The 22,539-nt window shown below is 31.8% G+C and overlaps 3 protein-coding genes across 3 annotated transcripts; 1 reads left to right on the forward strand and 2 right to left on the reverse strand.

The window, feature by feature from the left end:
- Nucleotides 1–2,572: 2,572 nt before the first annotated feature.
- Nucleotides 2,573–6,327, reverse strand: LOC114367491 (auxin efflux carrier component 5-like). Its single transcript, XM_028324676.1, has 5 exons — nt 5,313–6,327; nt 4,554–4,639; nt 4,121–4,278; nt 3,452–3,528; nt 2,573–2,959 (listed from the first exon to the last, which is right to left on the reverse strand). Exons 1-5 carry the CDS (start codon nt 6,047–6,049, stop codon nt 2,887–2,889), a joined length of 1,131 nt encoding a protein of 376 aa, XP_028180477.1. The 5' UTR covers nt 6,050–6,327; the 3' UTR covers nt 2,573–2,886.
- Nucleotides 6,328–14,855: 8,528 nt separating this feature from the next.
- LOC114425172 (CBS domain-containing protein CBSX6-like) lies at nt 14,856–18,641 on the reverse strand. Its single transcript, XM_028391966.1, has 2 exons — nt 17,793–18,641; nt 14,856–15,943 (listed from the first exon to the last, which is right to left on the reverse strand). The coding sequence occupies exons 1-2, from the start codon at nt 18,131–18,133 to the stop codon at nt 15,007–15,009; spliced, it is 1,278 nt and encodes a 425-aa protein (XP_028247767.1). The 5' UTR covers nt 18,134–18,641; the 3' UTR covers nt 14,856–15,006.
- A 453-nt stretch (nt 18,642–19,094) lies between these two features.
- LOC114425556 (receptor-like protein CLAVATA2) lies at nt 19,095–22,370 on the forward strand. Its single transcript, XM_028392500.1, has one exon. It carries the CDS (start codon nt 19,380–19,382, stop codon nt 21,531–21,533), a length of 2,154 nt encoding a protein of 717 aa, XP_028248301.1. The 5' UTR covers nt 19,095–19,379; the 3' UTR covers nt 21,534–22,370.
- The last annotated feature ends 169 nt before the right edge of the window (nt 22,371–22,539 follow it).

A 22,539-nucleotide genomic window follows, 5' to 3' on the forward strand; every position in this document is an offset into this window, starting at 1 on the left:
TATGCATAATTATTTTGTACACGATTTAATCATTAATAGTATAATTTTGTCAAAAAAACATTAATAGTTTAATAAATGAAATAAGCAATCAACATTAAAAAAAAATCCAATTCAATATGCATGAAAAATTTATTATTCTCTAAAAAAAACAATTCATTAATTAAAGTAGATGGCAATATTTTCTTCTCATCTTTGTTTTACAAATTCATTAACAATATAAGCAATTAAAAATAGAAAATGAAATTTGATTAATTGAACACTCAAATATATAATTAATGTAATTAATTAATAAATATTTTTCTTGGTTTTGGTAAAACTTAAATGTGAATAAATAATACCCAAATTCAACATACCATATTTAAACGTGAGTATTTTTAATAATTATTTTTGCTATACCCATATCATAAATTAAAATTTGCAATTCAGAGGATGGGACTCTCAATTAGAGATACTGTAAACCCCCTCCCCTCGCTTATATTTATTAATTATGTTTTATAATATGATATTAAAATATTTATATTTTTCAAATAAACATATTAAATTCAAATCATGTTCTTATTGAATTTGGGATAACCGTACGATGGTGTTTCTCACTTTGACGTTTAAGTTAACAAGTATAGAAAATATATTTACAAAATTAAAGATGTATTTAGTAATTATCTAACAATAATTAATTGTGTTATTCCTTAATTTAAAGAATCTTAATAAATTTAAAATATTAAATTATTTATATCTCACATAATTATTGGTTGAGACTATGAATGATGTGATGATCTTGAATTACTTTGATAATTTCTCCTTTTATAAAGATGAAATTGAATCTATCATCTCAATTTCTCGCATTAGATAACATGATTAGGGAAAAATATACATTTTCTCATGTGGTAAATCTTTTCTGATTTAAAGGACTATAAGAAAGATAAAATTTTATCTCTTACCTTACTTATCCTTGCAAGGTTCTCTAGATATCAAACTGTCTACTCGACTAGTCACCAAATATGAAGATTTGCCGAATCCAAATAGTAAAAATCTCATTACTACAATGATAATAATAAAAAAACATTGTGCAGTAGAATTGTTATTGAAACGACTTAATGAAAAAGGAAAAAAAGAAAAAGAAGAAGAAGATGGTGACTGTGCAAGGTAACAAAAGCCTTACTTACCTTACCTTAAAGAGACAAGTTGGATTCAAACGTGATCAATCCAGTTAGAGGTTTTCTCAACAAAAACAAGGTGAGTCAATTAGAAATAAATAAATATCTTTCTTTTTTGAGAAGAAATAGATATCTTTCTCTTATTAATTACTGCTCATTTTTATTTTTATTTTTGGGGGTTCAACAGGGTCTTGATAGACCTTAAAATTTAAAAGAGATCGTTTATAGAGGTACTCACGTTAATTTGTCAATTACTCTTTTAAGAATTAAAATAAATTTCATGAATGTACGTCATAATAAATTTCATTTAATTTCCCCCCTTTAATGTTTGGGTTCAGAGGAAGCTGCAATCCAATTCATTAATTCTTCATGCTGGAAGGGCACAATTATGAAAAGAACACCAAAGCACACGAATTGATCCTATAGAAATTGATGCCCCAAAATTGTTGTGTTATTGCTAAGATAATTAGCGCGTGAAAAAAAAAAATACCAAAGCAATTTTTTCTTAGTTTTTTCTCTTCTTTTCCTTTCACTCTGAGTTACTTTCAGAATTTTTTTTAAATAACGATAAAAAATTTCTGTTAAGTCAATACCATAGATTAAAATAACAGAAGAAAAAACGCATTAGTTCAAGCTATATATGTTATTTTACTATAATAATAAAGTCCCATTGAATGATTCATCAAATTCTCATAAAACTATAAGCTGGCTCACGTTGTCTTCGTCCGTGTGAATAATAATTTAGTGTCTAATTTATTTTCTTCCACCATCAATATGCGTTATGGATACAGACGTGCGTAGTTATGAATAGGATGCGTGGCTGTATATATTATTTTCTTGACATGACTCTCGTGGCCTAAACAAGAAAATGTTCAAAGTCATAGCAATCCCCTTTTTTATTTGTATTGTTGGGTTGGGTCAAAATGTTCACAGTCTAGCCAAGATGCTTGTCATGGCCCAACATGGAGAAATTGGTGCACCTTGTTTTATTTCTTAGACTAACACATTTTAGTAAAAATTAATATCAATAATTTCCCTTGGTCAAACAACTTCTAACTTCTTATATTTAGTTCAATTTCCAAACAACTTAAAAATATCATAATATTTCAGTGATTGTCAAGGTCACAATACATTCAATAATTGTTTAGCTCCTAAATTTTTAGATAAACAAATAAAAATCACTATTGAAGCAAAATGAAAAAGGTTGTTTTTAGATTTAAAAAAATAGTGTTCTCTTAGGATACTAAGAAGCGACATATATAGTAGTGTCTCGCTATTATGCCAAGGTTAAATGAATTAATTCTACCACAAGCAAGCTAAAATGGATCAAAGGCATCTAGACATCTATGAATGCAATTACGATTTCTAAATCCATGCAGAATTAGAGAGAGAGAGAGAGAGAATAATATATGTTGGTCTGAGGAATCGATTGTAGATATATAATAATAGGCCACGCATCAAAACATGGATGGTTTCAAGGTTTGTGACTTTGTGTTACATTCCATGAGATATAATCGACTGGCTTGCTAGTAGGGATCAAAATCAGACTAAATTACAAATTATAACACGTACGAGCAACGTACATTGGTACAATTGGGTAGCTACAGATGCAGTTTAACTAAGAAGAAAAGAAAATAGTTTGAATTATCCTCTCCTTATTTTTTTTTTCGATATAGTTTGAATTATCCTTTTTGGACATTTTTTTCTTCTTCTGAAAATTAACATCTCTTGTTTAATGTACAAACTCCAATATTGCGTAGTAGGCAACTAAGACGGGAAGTGAAACAATCATACCAAAGATCACCCTGATAAATAACCAGAAAATAAAAAATGTTAGGAGGATCGATGCACTACAGATAATGGCTGCAAGAACAATATATATTATTAATTACATACTTAGTGCAATCGTGCAAATATATACCCAATATAATTAAAGAACTATAAGAAGCATACATATATATGGTTATTATTTATTATATTGTGGAAGGAAAACGATACTTCCTCTTTATCAGATTTTCATGCAAGTCATTAGATAATCCAGTGGTCTTACTGTAACTATTTATGGAATGGTTCAAATTAATGACTCCACCTCAAGGTTTACAAGGAACTAAATTAAGCATATACGTGTACGTTAAGCAGCTGCTTATCTTATTAAGAATAACGTTAAAAACACATTCTCAAACACATTTTTTTATTAATTAAAATTTATTAAAAATCATAAAATTTAACCTTTTAATCACTTGAAACCCACCACAAATTTCTCTGTACATTATCATCACAGAAGAACGAAAACTTACGCAGTGCTGAGGACCTCTGGATGCAATCCATATTCTTTGGCGAAAATGAAGGATGTGATGGACTGTGGCACAGCAGCCTGCGCCAGATATTGAATAAAATAAATTAATGGAATTAAAATCCTTTTCTTTTGCTTTTGTTTTTTCATAAATGAATGTCAAACTTATTTTTTAAGTTTTCTATTTTTATTCTAAAATGTTTACGCATAATGCAATAAAAATTTGAACAGCTAAATGATTTATTTAACTAATTTTCGTTTACATGCACTGGCGTCACACGCTACAATGCTTTATAAAAACAAGAGATTAAAGAAATGACATGCTCTTTCACAATATATAGTGTGTGCTACGTCTGCTCCATATTCCCTCTTTTTCATATATGTAAGAATATTAATCAGCATTCACTGATCTTTCGAGAATGTTTTGGTACGTACGTAGTCAGTGGTCACAGTCACAAATCAATATCAAGTATTTTAATTTCTAAAAAGTTGTTGCACTTGTGAAGAGTTAACAAGACGTGACATCTGTGACTAGAAATTCTCCTACCAAAACACACAAGCGCACATACACATAAAATAAACAAGTAAACAATTAATTACTAGTGCACGGATTTTGTAATGAAAACATATATATTATAGTATGTGTTTGATGATCGATGAATGAAATTACTACCTGAATGATTACGACTCGCAAAACGTCATCTCGCAATCCTACAACGATGGCACCAATTGCCGTAGCCGCTGGGCCCGCAATGAACTTTAAAACCAAACCGATTATAGTCATACTTGGTCCACAGGCAATCACCTTCTCCTGAAGTGCCATGAAAGTACCTGCATGCATTCACACATCACATACTTTCCAGTATCCTAATCTAAACATTAATGTACTTTGCTAAGTACCCTGACCAAGTTTAATTAACATAGAATTACATATTTATAATATATATATTTGGAGAGATTAAATTAGATTAATATAACTTTCATAATTATTATATCATTTTTATAACTTGATATAAAATATGATTTTTATTGATCCAATCATTAAATTATATTTACATATTATTAAAATTATTATACGAAATTTTATCAATATATATATAACTCACCCATACTAAACATGGCAGTCCCGGTCCCGGCCTTTGACATGATCTGTATAGATCCCTCTAACATACTTGGCATCTCCAAGTTCCACCTATATATATACACACATCACTTCACACTTAACACATAAAGATCATTTGAAATATATATAGATAATTTCAAGTGGCCAATGTGCATAAATGTAACATGCAGTAATTAAACGTGCATACACACGTGTGTTGTGTCTACTTGAAGCATGTGAGCTTAGAACTGAGAAAAGAATAATTTTCACTATATATAACTAGAATAGTTAAAATAGGTTTACTTTTTTTTTTGGAAGGCTAAAATAGGTTTACTTTAATCCTAAGATTGATTATTTATTTTGGTTGTATACAAAATTGGATCCTATTCGATATAAAATTATTTGTGAAAGAGTAATGATATACCAAGGCTTATAGAAGAAAAAAGATATAGAAAAAAATATAAAGAAATAGAAAGAAAAAATGATAAGTTTAATAAATGATGACAGAAATGAAGAGAAATAAAAATAAAAAATAAGACAAAAATAAAATGAGAAAAAGTGAATATATGTTAAGTATTTTTGATCGATGTGCAGATAGAAAGAAGGAAGACTGGGATAGGAAGAAGAAAGATAAGGTAGAGACTATAGAGAAAATGATATAATAGAAAGAAAAAAAAAAGAGATAAAAAGAAAATGAAGTAAAAGTGAAATGAAAGAAAATGTGAGTATATGTTGATTAATATACATTATGAAATAAGCATACCTGTTTGATATAAAAGCCCAGGAAATGCCAATGACACAGCCAAAGGAGTTAGGGTTCGTTGCAAGTTTGCGCCACACAAGCTTCATCACCTTGCAAAAAGGAAGCCTACTACTAGTAACACTCTCTTCCAACATCATTTCCTCTTTCACATCAATAGCTACAGTAGTAGCCTCCACATCTTTCCCTCCTCCACTTTCATTATCAATGATCATTGTTTTTGGTCTTGGTTTTAACGTGGTGGTGGTGATGGTGGTGCCCTCACTTCCCGTTCTCCAAAACTCCAACACAAAGAGAAGCAAAGGGAACCATATGGTGGCCTGAATAACCGAGGCCTGAACCACAAGGTCCACACCTAGGGCTCCATACATGGGCTTCACCATTGGAACCCCAACAACAAGAGCGTTGGTGAGATTGCACAATGAGAAGCTCGTTATGGACCAGCTAAAGGTCCCTTTGGGAGTGCACTTGGCCCAAAGTGCAAGCACGACCATGATGATGAACTTTGATATGGTGTCTGCTGCTATGAACGAAAAGTTCATCTTGAAAGGGTCTATGTGAGCAGTGAACTCAAAAATAAAGAGTGGCAAAGTGAAGTAACAAACTAGCTTGTTTATTGCTTCACATTGCTCCCTAGTGAAGATGTTCCACCACTTCAGTGAACCATACCCTAATAGTAGAGCAAAATAGAGTGGTACCACTGCTACCACTACTTTGTATACTTCTTCCCACCCTATCATTTTTTTTTCTCTGTGTGACCTAAAAACCCCCTAACTTCTCGAGAAAAACTATGAATATTGAAATGACCTGCACTTTGGTTTTCTGTTCTTGCTTGCTAGCTAGATGTAAGCAAAATGCATTTTGAGTGAAACAGTAATCGATCTAGGGTATTTATATGCATATACACTTACAAGAAAGGACAAAATGCTGATAAGCAAATCATAATGTTATTCTTCGAGTGAAGTCATTTAAAATATAAATACTAATATTCATGCACTATATGGAAAGGAAAGGAAATAAACAAATGATCAGTAAACTTTATTCCAGTGATGACATGACATCATTTGTTATATTCTATATATTAATTAATTTTATCAACAATTTATTAAGGTAAGTTTTTATGCAATAACAGCAAGGTTACTTTCTTGGAACCTAGAAGTGGTGAGTTCAAATGTTATTAGAAATGACCTCATTGATGGTGGAAGCTATTAAGCTAGCTACTGTCTCTAAAGCTCATTATGTGAGATTCTTGAGCACTGGTATTAGCCTTTTTTTTCCATCTATAATCTGCACATACAACATGGTTATAAATTACAATCGTGACTACGGTTTGGTGATCACGATCCTTGGGGTAGAAAAATGTTATATGACTAGACGTGTCGTGTGTAAAGTTTGCAGGACGTCTAAACATAGATGGTCCAATAATTATCCGACAGCATATGACCTATAGGTTCAACAACTATTTTTTTTTAGCATAGATTCGATACCATAAGATTATCTTTTATATATATATTACTTCTGATAATTTTTTTTATAATAAACAAGTTTTAGTGTAAAAATACACTAAAACTTATTTCTTATAGAAAGAATACTTTAATTTAGCTATATATCACTAATTAATGTAGATCTCCAACACAGTTGTCACTATTTATTTCCTGTGAGTTAAAAACCTTCACGTAGCGGCCACAATTTCATTTGTAGAACTTTTACAAAATCATATTGAAATACAGACATGGGTTGGAGGACGTGCTCTTAGAATTGGATTCCATGCATATATATGGATTCCTGAAGGCTGACATGAGAGTAACTAGCTAGCTAGCTTAGTGCATGCCAAGGTGTGGTTGCTTTCACCTTGGTGTTTTGTTTGCGGTCAGAAATTTTGGACCCATAGAATAAAGAATGAAGCGCAGCTAGCTTGTCACTACTCCATCCACCTTTGATAATAGTATTTGGGATTTCATTAATTATTGGCATGTTGCATATATTTTATTCTTAGCACAATTACACAAAGTGGTATTTCAATAAGGCAAGCATCCTAAATTCCCTGCTTGTGAATGATACTGTCACTGATATTATTTTCTTTGCAGTTAGAAGGTGACTACATCAACCAATAACAATCTCAACTTCAGTCAGAGAGAAACTTTCTAATTAAAAGTTGAATGTTATGTGTTGTGCTTTGGGCATCAATCACTGATTCTCGTCACACATTATATTATATGGGATGTATCTAATAAGAAAGTGGTTTTATAAGAAAGTGAGACGAAGAAGTTTAGGATTAAAGTTTTCCAAACACAATTAATTGCATTCAAAATTACGTGAATTTTGAACAAAACATACGAGATTTACATATTTTAATTTTAATATTTTTTTGGGTTATTACGTTATTGGGACTGTTTTGTTGGAAATTAAAAATTTGTTAGTCATTTTTAGCGAATTTTTTCTCTTAAATACCAACTTTATTTTTTTAATCTAAAATTCGAACTCCAAACATTGTATAAAAATTAATCTTAATCATTTGTATTAAAATCTAATTATCAGTGTTTAAATATTTTTTTTATTCTTACCCAAAAGAAGTCATATGTCTCTAATATATAAAATATATATCCAGTGATGAGAAAATTATATATATAGACAGATGGAAGAGAGTGAGAGGAGCAAGGTTGGGCCATTTAACATTTCATTATTTAAAAAAAAAAAAAAAACACTTCATTCAACATAAAATCTAACGTGTCATTTATGCGTTGCTCAACGTGTTTAAACCTAAATTTTTTGTTATCTAAAAAGACGTTTGTATCTCTATTCGTCAATGAGGGATTTCTTACTTACACTTGCAGACTAACAAGTGAAAATTTAAAAATAAAAATAGGCTTAAATGTATTCCTCCAATAAATTTCAATCTGCAGTTTTTTTTTTTTTAATGTGCGAACTTAATATCTTTCAATTTTTAAAACTAAACAATTTTGATTCATCCTTAGTTCACCATTTGTTCATCATTTGTTAACAGTTAGCTGACTCTCAAATAGCAAGGTGTACGATTTTGTCCTAATTAATAGACTTTTCTCTAATTGAATTATTTGAAACAAATTAAATGTGCCATACCTAGAATAAATTCAATTTCTGTCAGAAAATTCTAAATTCTATTGATCTTTAGAATATTTTCCTTGAAACGTTAGTGTGTGTACCCGATATATATGTATGTCGATCACCAACAGTATACACATCTATCTTTATTTTATTATTCCAATTCATCTCTCACGTACAGGAAGATCGCAATATATCAAATCATACATGTCATTAAAAAACAATATAGTATTTTGTCCTATGTGAATCTAAATTAACAACAGCTTGTTTTAAGGTTGTGTTTGATTTAGAGGAAAGAAATTTAAAAAAAAAAGATAAATTTTTGAATTAAAATAGAATATAAGAGATTTAAGTCTCATAAAATATAATACAAATTCTTTTTGGTATATTATTTTTCTTTTTTAAAACAAACAAAGCCTAATTAAGGCACTTTTGAATTAGAAAGAAAAGTGAAAAATAAAATAAAAATTAATGAGATGATTTTGTAAGTTATTTAATAAAAAAACTAAGTTTGTAAACCAATCGATACAAAATAATACTAGTTTCACCGGTTGTTAAGTTTGCCTTTGGATATTATATATATATATATATATATATATATATATATATATATATATATATATATATATATATATATATATATTAAAATTAATTATATAAATACTTTTATATACTCTTATTTTTAATAATCATTAGATTTAAATTTAATGGCGAAGATTATTATTGTAGAGACAATATTGCAGTAGAGAATTCAAGTACATTAAGTTTTGAGTATTTAATTGAGATAATTTTTCGTCTAAAGTGATCTTATAAGTCTTAAATAGGCTTATATTCTATAAAAAAAAATGCAATGTAGTCTATACTCTATACAAAAAAAATATTTGAAAAAACGAGAAAAAAAAAGAAAGTCAAATATATGTAAAATGGAAGGATTAAAAATATAAATGGGTCTACTTTTTTTTTCCCTTTCTTCCCTTTTTAAATAATGATAATAATAATAATAAATAATGATTATTTTCCTTTTCTAATTCCCTCTTCCTTCCACTTTCCTACTTCCAAACATAACATCAGAGTTATGCAGAGTTATGATCCATCGTGAAAAAGTAAAACACAACTGAGTAATGGAATATTAAAATGGACAAAGGTTCCTGTATAGAGCCGAACTGCACAATTTATTTTTATGTTCTGAGACATGGAAACAAACACAAGGGAAGGAAGAAGAGAACGTACGTGTAGCATAATTTGGGGTGTAAATTAATTTATGAATATGTTAACGTTGAACGTATCACGGAATCAAATTTATGATATGGAAAATATATAGAGAGTGGAGAAAATTGGATCACGTACGTCTAAGATGTTAACCATTCGCACTCCTTGCTTTAAATTTTTGTTGAAGGAAGGAATAGAATTTTAGTCAAGCTGAGGCATGCATTTGTGGACAAAACATGAAATTTAAATTTTGTTGCTTGAATAGTCTGCACGCATCTAAGATGATTTCTTAACTTTTTTTCATATATATGGAGCATATCTTTTACGAGATGTTCCTTGAAACCTATAACATATGGTGGAACTAACTTCGACCAAAAGATCTTTGTTATATGCAAATTTTAAAGATATCGAAAACCACCTTACATAAGAAAAATTAATATATATATATATATATACTAATTAACATCTACCATGAATTTGATATAATTTAAATAATAATAATAATTTTTTGACACTTAAATATTACAAATACCTTATTAACATTCTTAATTGTATGTTGTTTATTTTTTTCTTTTTATCACATTATATACTTATTACATTTATATCATTTGTCTCTCTTTTATTTTTCTCTTTTCAGAAATAGATTATGAGTGTTACATTTTGTTTGAACATCCAATCTCTTCAACTTTCTACTTGAATATAATATTCTTGTTTTAGTATCGAATGATGTCCAGAATTCTTCTTCTTTCTTTAGTTTTTAGTGCGGATAGTATAATTTTGAACTTGCTTTCTCCGTCGCGTTTAGTGCGGAGAGCCATTGCTCCAGTATGGTGTGCCTTCAACTATTTTTGGCTATATATTTTTTAATGCTAAAAGTGAGACAGAATACATTAATGGAAAAATTTGCATAGGAAAATACAGAATTTTATTTCCTTTTTCATTATTTAGTTTTTAACTTATTATTCATCCACTAAAACACAAATATATTTTGTTATATTTTTTTAACAAAAACTACAGTACAATTAACTACATGCTCTTTGTATAAAGTAAGTCCATATATTATTAATAAATACTTAATACATTATTAATAATGTTAATTATTAATTAACTATATAACAAGTAGTTATTAATTAGTTAACTAATGTGCCAATAAATTGTTAACTCTAGTATGTGACTAAGTATGTCTAATGCAAATATTTCTCCATTTAATGATATAGAGTATACAATTTTATTTAAGAACACAAAAAAAAACTGAAAAATTTAGCGCGAGCAAATATAGAAAAGAATAAACTTATTTTATGTTTTTCACTTGTATTTTGTTTTTGGTATATCTTGTATTTATTATTTAACGTATACTTCTTATATACGCGAGAGTTTTTTTTTATACATCAGAAATAATGACAAAGAATTCATAAAAAAAAAACAATAACAAAGAAAAACAGAAGAAATTACTATCTAATGAAGACAGTTCTACAGCATCTGCTAACATACGGTTGTAGAAATTTTGATATAATGTTATAAATTAACTCTCTTTTAGTATAAGCTGTTATGTATAAATATAGACACATATATAGTTTTATATTTCTTTCCCTGAGGGCCCGATTGTTACATCAACCTCTAAGAGACCTAGCTAGCATCTCCATCACCAAAAGTAGAAATTAGGAATTGAAAGGCAAGAAAAGGCTAGAATGCACTTGCGAATATAATACCTCTTGGTGCCTCATAGCAATCAGAATTCAGAACAAGATCGTAATGACTAATGACAGTTTTTTGTTTTTGTGAATGAAAAAAAATATTAGTCCAATAGTCCTAGAAGTCTTAACACACACTTATCTATCCAAAAAGACAAAAACCTATCTAGCACCAACTTTTTAAAAATCACTCATCACCTCTTATACAAAAATGGATGTCTTCACATACGAAGCACTTGATATATGGGCCTGTCTAAGGTGGACTAGTTAATTTTTAAGTGGTCCATCGGTGCATTATGCAATTTTACCTACAATAACAAGTCAATTACCGGCCAACATATATTTTCATTAATTATTAAAAAATAATTTTTTATACAATTAAGTAGTTAATAATTAATTAAAAGTTTTAATTTTTTTAAATCTGAATCCTCTTTCACTTTCTTTTTCTAGATGCACTACGTCACCTTCCATCTCCACAGGCAACAATTTCTTATCCGAGTACAACAACTTCATCTTCTCTCCGTCGAAGCCACCTCTGCGAGATACCTAGGATTCGGTTTCTGTTTTTTATAATGGTTAATTAGAGTTGGAATGTTTTGAGTTTAATTTTAATTTGAGTTGGGTATACTATAATTGAGTTTTGGGATTTTAATATCTTTATGCAATTTGTTCATCCAATTTTACGAGACTATAACCATTCAATTTGTTTAAAATTCTCAATAATTGAGATTTTTTTAACAAATTAAATGGTTATAGTCAATATGGGTCTCGTTTAGATATTAGTCATTATGCATGGTTGGTAGAAGATGGAGTTGCTGGAAAGCTAATGCAATCTGAAATCAGAGAAATCGTTGTTACTTCTTTTTATGGAAATCAAAATGAGATTATTACTTTTTTTTTTTTTGGCTGGTGTAGCCACTTGTGTAGATCGGAAAAAGGGAGGGAGCAGATGGTGCAAACAATGATTTAAGAAAATGAAAAAACAAAGAAAAGTAATTGGTGTTAATGAAAAATATTAATTTAAATTCTCTAAAAAATGAATTTAAATATATATAAAAGATTAACCGGTAACTTTGACCTTTTATAGTAGGTAAAATTAACAAGTCCACCGGTGGACCACTTGATACATAAGCTACTTAGTACGTATAGTCTCAACCATTCATCTAACCAAACACAAGAGAGTAAAGTTGTTAAATCACCAGAAATGCAACCTCAACGTCCGTATAAATTAATGTCACCAGTAATTACTCTAGCGAATATATATAGTCACTTGAGCATTGGAATCTTGTAAATGACAATCGTACTAGATAATATGTGTGTGAAATCAAAATTGTTTAATTACTTGTGGTTTTACAATTTATAATAGAAAAAGATCTTAAATAAGACCAAATTTAGCACGCCATTGTTTTAATATGCAAATGAAATTTAAAATTAAACATGTTAGTGTTCATATTAAACAACCGATCGATAAATTTAATAAATAAATACATCATTCTCACTTCTCAGGTGTAGAATGTTTTGTTTTTCTGGCGACTATTTGTATTTACTATGAGCCCCAACACTAAAATGGCATGTGGGGCCATTTGCATGAATGAATTTCGTTGTAATTGCTTCTTAGACTCCACTTCCACTTGTGATCACACGTTGGATTGTCCAAATAAAAGCTTACATGCAATTCAATGACGCTCGCTAGGTGCTTGACCATTATTTTAAAATCGATCGCAGAAAATACTTGTCTTGATGTGGAACCCAAAATAATTAAGGTAACGTCTCACAAGCACCCAATAATAACATGTAGCCACAAAATTTGCGATTATCAATATTTGGCAAGACATAACCAGCACACTAAAGACAATACTATATTTTTATACTACATTATTTTCCTCTACGCACCGCCTACTTAGCCATATTATTAGCAATATATTTTATTCGTTAGAAATCTCATATATTTGTTATTAGAGATAATTTTATTTAAGTCAGATTAAATTATTATAAATGTCACAGCTTTTTTTTTTTAATATTTAGTACAGTTCCGTGTTCAAGATTAAAATTCAAAATCATTACTTAAGTTGAAACAATTTTATATTAGTTTCATAAACTCAATAGTAAGTTCATGTGATTCAAAGTGGATAACTAATTTTGAAGAATAATGTAATATTAATTATTAGCCCCACAGTTTATCCTACCGAATTTTTCAATGACAGATCTGCAGCAAAGCATTGCCTAGCCCAGCAATACTCTTCATAATTGTAATGGTTAATTCCGTGGGTTTAACTCATAGTGGTGTTGCAAATCAACTAAATTGATTTTCAAGAGAAAAACTATTATTATTTTTTTGTAAAATAAAATAAAAATAGTATGAAATCATATATATATATATATAAAGAAAAAGACAAAAAACAAATTATTATAATTTCAGAAAGAATACTAATACAAGTACGACACATGGTCTAATAATTCCATAAATAATAAAAAAATAACATATAAGCAAACATTTGATTTCGATATGATTAAATTGGGTTTTAAAGTTAAGGTTAAATTACTCATTGGTCCCTATAATTTTATGATTCGTAATTTTTAGTTTTTATAGTTTGAAAGTAATTTTTTTAGTCCTATAGTTTATATTTTAATTTTCTTTTAGTCCCTATAGTTTAAAAGTGGTTTTTTTAATCCTTATAATTTGTATTTTAATTATCTTTTAGTCTCTATAGTTTAAAAATGATCTTTTTAGTCTATATAATTTATATTTTAATTACCTTTTAGTCTTTATTACAAAAAATATATATAAAAATAATTAGCTACAAATTAGTTATAAATTATCAACTATTTTTTATTACAAATTATCTTACGATAAATTAATTACGAATTGTTTGCTAATATTTTTATAATTAATTATAATTGATAATATTACTCATATTTTGATAGTAAAAAATAAAAAAATATAAAATATAAAATATAGAGATTAAAAAATCACTTTAAAATTATAGAAACTAAAAAAAATTAAAATATAAATTATAAGGACAAAAAAGTTATTTTCAAAATCTAATCTAATAAATAAAAAAAAATATAAATTATAAGAACTAAAAAAATCATTTTAAAACTATAAGGACTAAAATGTATAAATAATGAAACTATATAAACATGAAATTATATGGATCAAATGAGTAATTAAACTTAAAGTTAAATTCAAAATCTAATCCAATATAATGAAAAAGATAATTTACCGCTTTTTTTTTTTTTTGACAGATTGAAAACCGCTCAATTAACTACTATAAACTTGTTCATTTGTAAAGCTCTCAAGAAGCCACTTTAAACTCCGATTAATTGATTAGTAGAGTTAATTAAGGTGACAAAACTCTTCGACAAGACTCGAATCTAATATTCTACTCAATAAAGTATCTCCTATATACCTTCACTTAATGTTTGGACAAAACTGCAACTATACCCCTAAACTAAGCTATTGGTACAATGCCAAGATCGCATTGGATGAACCGATTTCTTTAGCTCATTACATACTATACCTTTGATAGTAGCTATTCACTTCATGAAAACATTACTCATTATTATTATTATTATTATTATTATTATAAATTAACACAATCTTGTACAAACCAACAACCCAAACTCATTTTTCATCTGTAGTATAATATGAGATGATTGAACACCAAAGAAACAAACTTCTAAGAGTACACATTGAAAAAGTTGAAGCAAAAAATTCAACACTGAATTTCGTTTCCAAACCCCTCTGTAGATCTATTAGCAGGAATGAAGGCTGTAGGTGGTTTGGTTACAGCAGCTAAAATATCAGCATATCCGACAACACCGACCAAAACTTCGTCATTCTCGTCCTCGGTCACCCAGACATGAGTTGCCCTGTGGGATAGCATCTGAGCCAAGACTGCAGCCAATGAACTAGTAATTTTACATGTCAGAGGTGCACTCCTACCCCTATACATGCTCCTAGAACCAAAGCTATGGCTCGCAGTATTGCTGAAGAACCCAACACTCCTGCTACTAAACTTCCTTGGTTTCCTTGAACCCCCACCATTAGCTAAATCATTTTCTCCAGATGCTAAATCTAAACTGAACTGAGGCAGTGACCTTGGGGTGACATTATCTTCAACTCCCATAACAAACTGCCCGGCAGAGAGATTTGCTAAAGCCCATGCTGCGGATAAGTAATCACATTTCCATAACTTACATGCAGAAATTTCTCCAATGATCTTGCACTGACCATCTGACGTGCTTTCTATTACAGCAACTGCACTTGGATCTTGAGGAAGCTTTTGAGTGGCTTCAATGGCTGGAGTAGAAGATTCAATATAGTTGTAGTTTGAATTAATTGCTCCAAGAGAAGCAATGGAAGTGAGAGGAAGGGGAGCCAAAGCGCCAAGACAACCAATGATGAAACGGAGCACATCTTCCCTAGAGAGACAACAGTACCTATCACGGATAGGAGTGATGGAAGTTGAGGGGCTCCGATTCATGTTAAGTGGTAGATTGTTGCTGCTGTTGCCAGGAGATTCACTATTCTTGAGCCACTTGCCATAGTAGATAACTGAGAATCGCTTGCTCATGCCCTTCCATGCTACGCTCTTTGGAACAAGCAGACGCTTCACACCTTGTTTCATCATGTCCAGCGCATCTATCAACCTTAATGAGAGGAAGTAAAGTAAGATATTAAGGGTGTTTTTGTCAAATTAGAAAATTGGTTAAGGACTGTTCAAATTAAGACTGGTTATAAATTAAAACTAGCTATAAGATATATATTGCTTGCCTAAGTTTGGTTTTGACATACTTTAATATCATATCATGTTATTAAATTTCAATGACTATTTTGAATTTCTGAAAAATGTAAGCATAGAATGGACTGGAGGAAGGACACGAGGAAACTTGTGATTCAGATGTAACCTGGCTAGCTTAAAACCAACTTTTTATTAAATTTGTTCTGAACTAGTTTAAACTCAAACTAATCAAACAATAATTATTTGTCAAATTTTACGCGATTACAAATACAAATTTTAAAACCAGCTTCAACATACTTAGTTATCAGGTCTTTTAAGGTTGACAAACACCCGATAACCTATTTTCTGTTTTTGTTTACCATAACAAGGAAGAATATTGATCACATATTAGCAAAAGACAAGGCACTAGATAGTAGATACACACTTTAAAAGTTTCAATTATCTCATTTTATCTTTGCCCAGTATCTAATAAATACAATGATACATCACACGTTTTTTTCAAGAAAAATGCTTCACCTTTATTCTTAAAAAAAGGAATAATGGATAATCACATATTTAGGCCATCACAATTATCACATAAAAATGGAATAATGGATAATCACAATAAAACAGGTAGACGGGGTGACTGACATACATCAGACGCCAACCCCTATCCCCTTGAAGCATTTGGTAACTAGCAAAAAAAAAAGCATTATTTTCATGAATTCAAATATCTGGTAAACTTTGTATGTTCCTTCTGTAATGAACAGATGAAAGCCATACACGTACACATTAACGAAAGAATCTATATGGAACTCAAGATGACAGGATCAAACTAAGGATATATATGGTATTTAATTCAGGCATCCTCCATTCGTAGATGTCTTTGATATGAGAGTATAAGATACCAAAGCATATGATACAAGGGCATCTAACATCCCATTGCTGTCATCAAGTAATTAAGCATATGAGAGTATACGATACAAGGGCATTTACCAAAGCATAAGAATGCAAGTAATCAAGTAATTTACCAAGGAATGTCAAATTCCCTCACATTTTGGGAAGTATAAATTCTTGTAACTGGATGGAATCATATGCCATCGGGGAACAAAGATGCTGATGATGCAATCCTCTATCCCCACATGCCTAAACAAAAGTGATTTTGCACCAATCATTTCCTAGACATCTCATCTTTGATAGGTACATAAATCACAAACTTTATCTCTAAAACAAACACAAACCACCCACGTAACTTGACATTCTTATCATCAGCATGGCCAAATCATGCACTTAACATTGACTGCCACTATTACTAAATAAACCAATCCACAAACTCAAAAATAGCCCACACCACACCAGTTAAAGCAAAGCCAAGTTCCCGTCACTAGGCACAAATCACTAAAAAACTACAATTTCAAATCACCCCAACAAGCACAACATAGAGAGGTTCATAGAGTCCCATACAAACAACTCTAGCTAAATACGAGTTTTAAAATAGATACTATTATGACTTTAATTTCTATGCACTGTTAAACAATTAAACCAATCAATCAGAAATCATACTAGGTATGATTGATTGTTAAAGTAATCATTGCTAAGGTCAACAAAACTTCCATTCACGACGATTTCTGATTGTAAAAACTCTTCCACTGTCAATGCATACACTAATTACTCTATAATAGCAAATCAACCAACTTATCATATATGACAATCTATAATTGGATAACAATATAATTTACACAAGTGTATTCTAATTAAATTCTACAATCAAATCATACCTTGTTGCAGGGTCAACAACCCTGAGCAGGGAATTGTTATGAACAACAACCTCGGAAACAGGAGTCTTGAGGGCCTTGTCCTGATCCTCCAAACACTGACTCTTAGCCAAAAACGCAACTATGTCAAAGGAACTAAGAATACCAACAAACCTCTGCTGTCTCATGTCACTGTTCTCAATCCCCAATTGAGATCTCTTCTTCCAAATGGGTATGGTCCCCTCATGGCACTCCCCAATCGCCCTAATCGCAGACTCCACCGTCTCACTCTCGTGAAACTCCGCCAGCTCTGGCTTCCCCACCGTCAGATCGCCCACCACGTGGTACACGAACACCGACGCCATCAGAATCCAAAAGGGTATCAGGAATCACAATCAAAAACGAATTTTGTTCTAGTTTTTATATCCTTAAAAAATTCGAAACCAGAGAGAGAAAAAAAATGGTTGGGTTTTTTTACTCTTGTCGGGTGAGAGCTATAAGAGGGTGTGGAGGAAGATGAGGAGAAGATCGAGGGCGGTGATGGGATGGCGGTGGAGGATCACAGCAGAGAAATAGTTTGCCATTGCCATGGAGGGAGAGCGAAGAGGTTGAGGCCCATTCAATTGAATTGGATCAGAGAGAGTTAACTGAAGAATCGGTCACTGAGAAAAGGGCGCGTAGCTTAGCATTTGATATGTGGCGATTTGGTTTGGGTACGTCCTTTCGGGGACAGAAGAAGATGGATCAAAGACGCTTAATGCGGTTGGGACCTGAGAATGAATGAGAGAGACACTCACTACACTCACAAAAGGAGGTTCAATTTATCAAATAAAAAAGAGAGACACAGGGGATGGATGTGTCATGTGTGTGTCCATGTGTGGTGAGCTCCATCATATAGAGAATCTTTTCACCTTAATTATTTTTTAAGGCTATTCTTAATCAGTAATCTTAGACATTGATTAAAAAATTAAAAAGAAAATATAAAATAAGTTGTAGAGCACTATAATTTAATATTTTAATATAAAAAGTATTTAGAAGAATGATAAATATATCTAGCTTTCTTAATATATAAAATTAATATAAATTAGTATAATATCACAAATATTTTATTAAACCAAACAATTAACATTTTAAAAATTTTATATTTGATTTTTACTGTGTCTAAAATTTTTTGGGTCGCTGATAACCACAAATTACAAACAAAATTAATCTCCCATTGAATTAAAAAATAACATAATCTATAACCTATCAAAAAGAAAAAGAAAAAAGAATCTGGACCTATTTCTACCCCGATGCACATGAGAAACTTAAAAAGGGGGTGAAGTGTTATGTAGTATAGAGAGAAAGCGAGGGAAGGCAAAGCAAGCACAACAGAACAAAGCCACTTTATTTTTTTGATCTAACCTAAACCATCCTTTCCCCCTGTTGCACTCTCACTTTATCAACGTGACACAAGCAACTTATGACCAATGTGTAAGATGTTGTTCCTCTTTCCCTTCTCTTCTGTCCATTTCATCAAGTTTCCATTCTAATCTCCAAATCTTTGCCACCCCAGTTCCTCTTTTGCTTCAAACTTCTCTTCCCCTCCCTAAAAATTGCACCTTTACTCTCATGGTGATGGGACACACCACACCCCTCACACTCCTCTGTATGATTCTTCTTTTTGCAACCCCTTCTCTCTCAATTGATGTTCACCCACAAGACAGAATCTCACTCTCACTGTTCAGGTCATCTCTGCCAAACCCCAACCAGAGTTTGCCCAGCTGGGTAGGCTCCAACTGCACTTCATGGAGTGGAATCACCTGCGACAGCAGAACTGGGAGAGTGCTTTCCATCAACCTAACTAGCATGAACCTTTCAGGCAAAATCCACCCCAGTTTGTGCCACCTTTCATACCTCAACAAGTTGGGGTTGTCACACAACAACTTCACAGCCCCACTTCCTGAGTGTTTTGGAAACTTGCTTAACCTAAGAGCCATTGATCTCAGCCACAACAGGTTTCATGGTGGAATACCAGACTCTTTCATGAGGCTCAGGCACCTCACTGAGCTTGTTTTCAGTGGGAACCCTGGTTTGGGGGGTCCACTTCCTGCTTGGATTGGTAACTTCTCTGCAAATCTGGAAAAGCTACATCTTGGTTTCTGTTCATTCAGTGGTGGCATACCTGAGAGCTTGCTTTACATGAAGTCCCTCAAGTATTTGGACCTTGAGAACAATCTCTTGTTTGGTAATTTGGTTGATTTTCAACAGCCTTTGGTTTTGCTCAATCTTGCTTCCAATCAGTTTGCTGGTACTTTGCCTTGCTTTGCAGCTTCAGTTCAGTCTCTAACTGTGTTGAATTTGTCCAACAATTCTATTGCGGGGGGATTGCCTGCTTGTATTGCTTCTTTTCAAGCTTTGACTCATTTGAACCTTTCAGGGAACCATTTGAAGTATAGAATATATCCTAGGCTTGTGTTCTCAGAGAAACTTCTTGTTTTGGACTTGAGTAATAATGCTTTATCTGGTCCTATTCCCAGTAAAATTGCTGAGACTACTGACAAACTTGGCCTTGTTCTTCTTGACCTTTCTCACAATCAGTTCTCTGGTGAAATACCTGTGAAAATTACTGAGTTGAAAAGCTTGCAGGCCTTGTTTCTCTCTCACAATCTTCTCTCAGGAGAAATTCCTGCTAGAATTGGAAATTTGACTTATCTGCAGGTCATTGATCTCTCACACAACTCTTTGTCTGGAACCATTCCATTCAGTATTGTTGGGTGCTTTCAGCTGTATGCTCTGATACTTAACAACAACAATCTTTCTGGTGTAATTCAACCGGAGTTTGATGCGTTGGATATCTTGAGGATACTGGATATAAGCAACAACAGGTTTTCCGGGGCTATCCCACTCACTTTGGCTGGATGCAAATCTTTGGAGATTGTAGACTTTAGTTCCAATGAGCTTTCTGGATCGTTGAATGATGCAATAACCAAATGGACAAACCTCAGGTATTTGTCTCTTGCTCAGAACAAGTTCAGTGAAAATCTGCCTAGTTGGTTGTTCACATTTAACGCAATAGAAATGATGGATTTCTCGCATAACAAGTTTACTGGCTTCATACCTGATATTAATTTTAAGGGTAGCTTAATATTTAACACTAGGAATGTCACTGTTAACGAGCCATTGGTTGCAGCAAGAAAGGTTCAACTCAGAGTTTCGGCGGTTGTTTCTGATAGCAATCAACTCAGTTTCACTTATGATCTTTCCTCAATGGTTGGAATTGATCTATCCAGCAACTCGCTTCATGGGGAAATTCCAAGGGGCTTATTTGGTCTATCTGGCCTAGAATATCTGAATTTGTCATGCAACTTTCTTTACGGACAGCTTCCGGGGTTGCAGAAAATGCAGAGTTTGAAAGCCTTGGATTTGTCACATAATTCCTTGTCAGGACATATCCCAGGAAACATCTCTATCCTTCAAGATCTGTCTATTTTGAATCTTTCCTACAACTGCTTTTCTGGATGTGTTCCCCAGAAGCAAGGGTATGGGAGATTTCCTGGTGCATTTGCTGGAAATCCAGATCTGTGCATGGAATCTTCCAGTGGATTATGTGATGATGGAAGGACTCAATCTGCGCAAGGAAGTACTTTTAGGGAAGATAGGATGGATGACCCAATTTCTGTGGGGATTTTCTTTATCAGTGCATTTGTTAGTTTTGATTTTGGTGTTGTGGTTCTCTTCTGTTCCGCACGGGCAAGAAATTACATTCTCCAAACAAAAGTTTGATTTGATGCTTGTGACACATACAAATCTCCTGTAAATTCCATTTTGTAATGTGGTACCTGTCTTCTCAGTTTCAAGTAAACATACACTTACGTGACTGGGAATACTATCTGGCCATCAGCTTCACAAGTGTTTTCTCGTGATTACTGAACAAGTGTCTCGGAATTGCAGGATCAAAATGCCATGATATGAGTAACACAAGGTTTAAAGAACACTCATAACGCTGGCTTTAACTATCTGAGTGAAGACTAGTCCTGCATCATTCAGCCAAGAAAAAAATGGATGGTTATGATGAAAATTTGATCCAAGTAAAGACGAGTCCCTCATCATTCTGATGGTTGTTCTCTTTTGCTGGAACTTGGTTGCATCAAGTTTATTATGCATCATCACATGCATTATTCATAATCAGGTGGGTGAAGGGTCAGCAAGGAACATGCCTGATTGATATCTGGTCTAGTTATGGTGAAATTTTGATCTTGGGACATCAAATTGCAGATTTGCAAGCATGTTTACGTGAAGAGAACTTGTATCATTCTAGATTAACCCAGCTCTTTCTTGAGGTGGGGAACCAAGTTTTCCCTGTAAGTGTTTTACCTTAAGAATGTGAGTTGATGAGTAGTGGGGAGTGGTAAGTGCAGACAAAATGAATGGAGTAGTTCTCATAAATCTAAGATTTGTATTTGTATTACTGTCTTCATGCCTTCATCTTAGTGCTGTGATTTTAAATGAAATTCTCACGAAATCTTTTCATTGAGAACAGAAAAGAGGTAATTGAGCACCTTAGCTTTGTTATCAAATGCCAAGCATGCTCAACAAAAATTAGAAAAATTATCTAGTTTACCAAGCCTCCTCATTACAAACTCGAACAGTGTAATTATATTTGGGAGAATGTAAAGAATGTTCTGAGATATTCGTTAAGAAAGTAAAATTAAAAGTAGTTAATGAAAATAAAAGTATTACACCAAAGATACAAGAATTATTTAGTACTTAAGTAGTTAAAATGACTTGA

Source organism: Glycine soja, chromosome 9 (genome assembly GCF_004193775.1).
Source record: "Glycine soja cultivar W05 chromosome 9, ASM419377v2, whole genome shotgun sequence".
NCBI lineage: Eukaryota > Viridiplantae > Streptophyta > Magnoliopsida > Fabales > Fabaceae > Glycine > Glycine soja.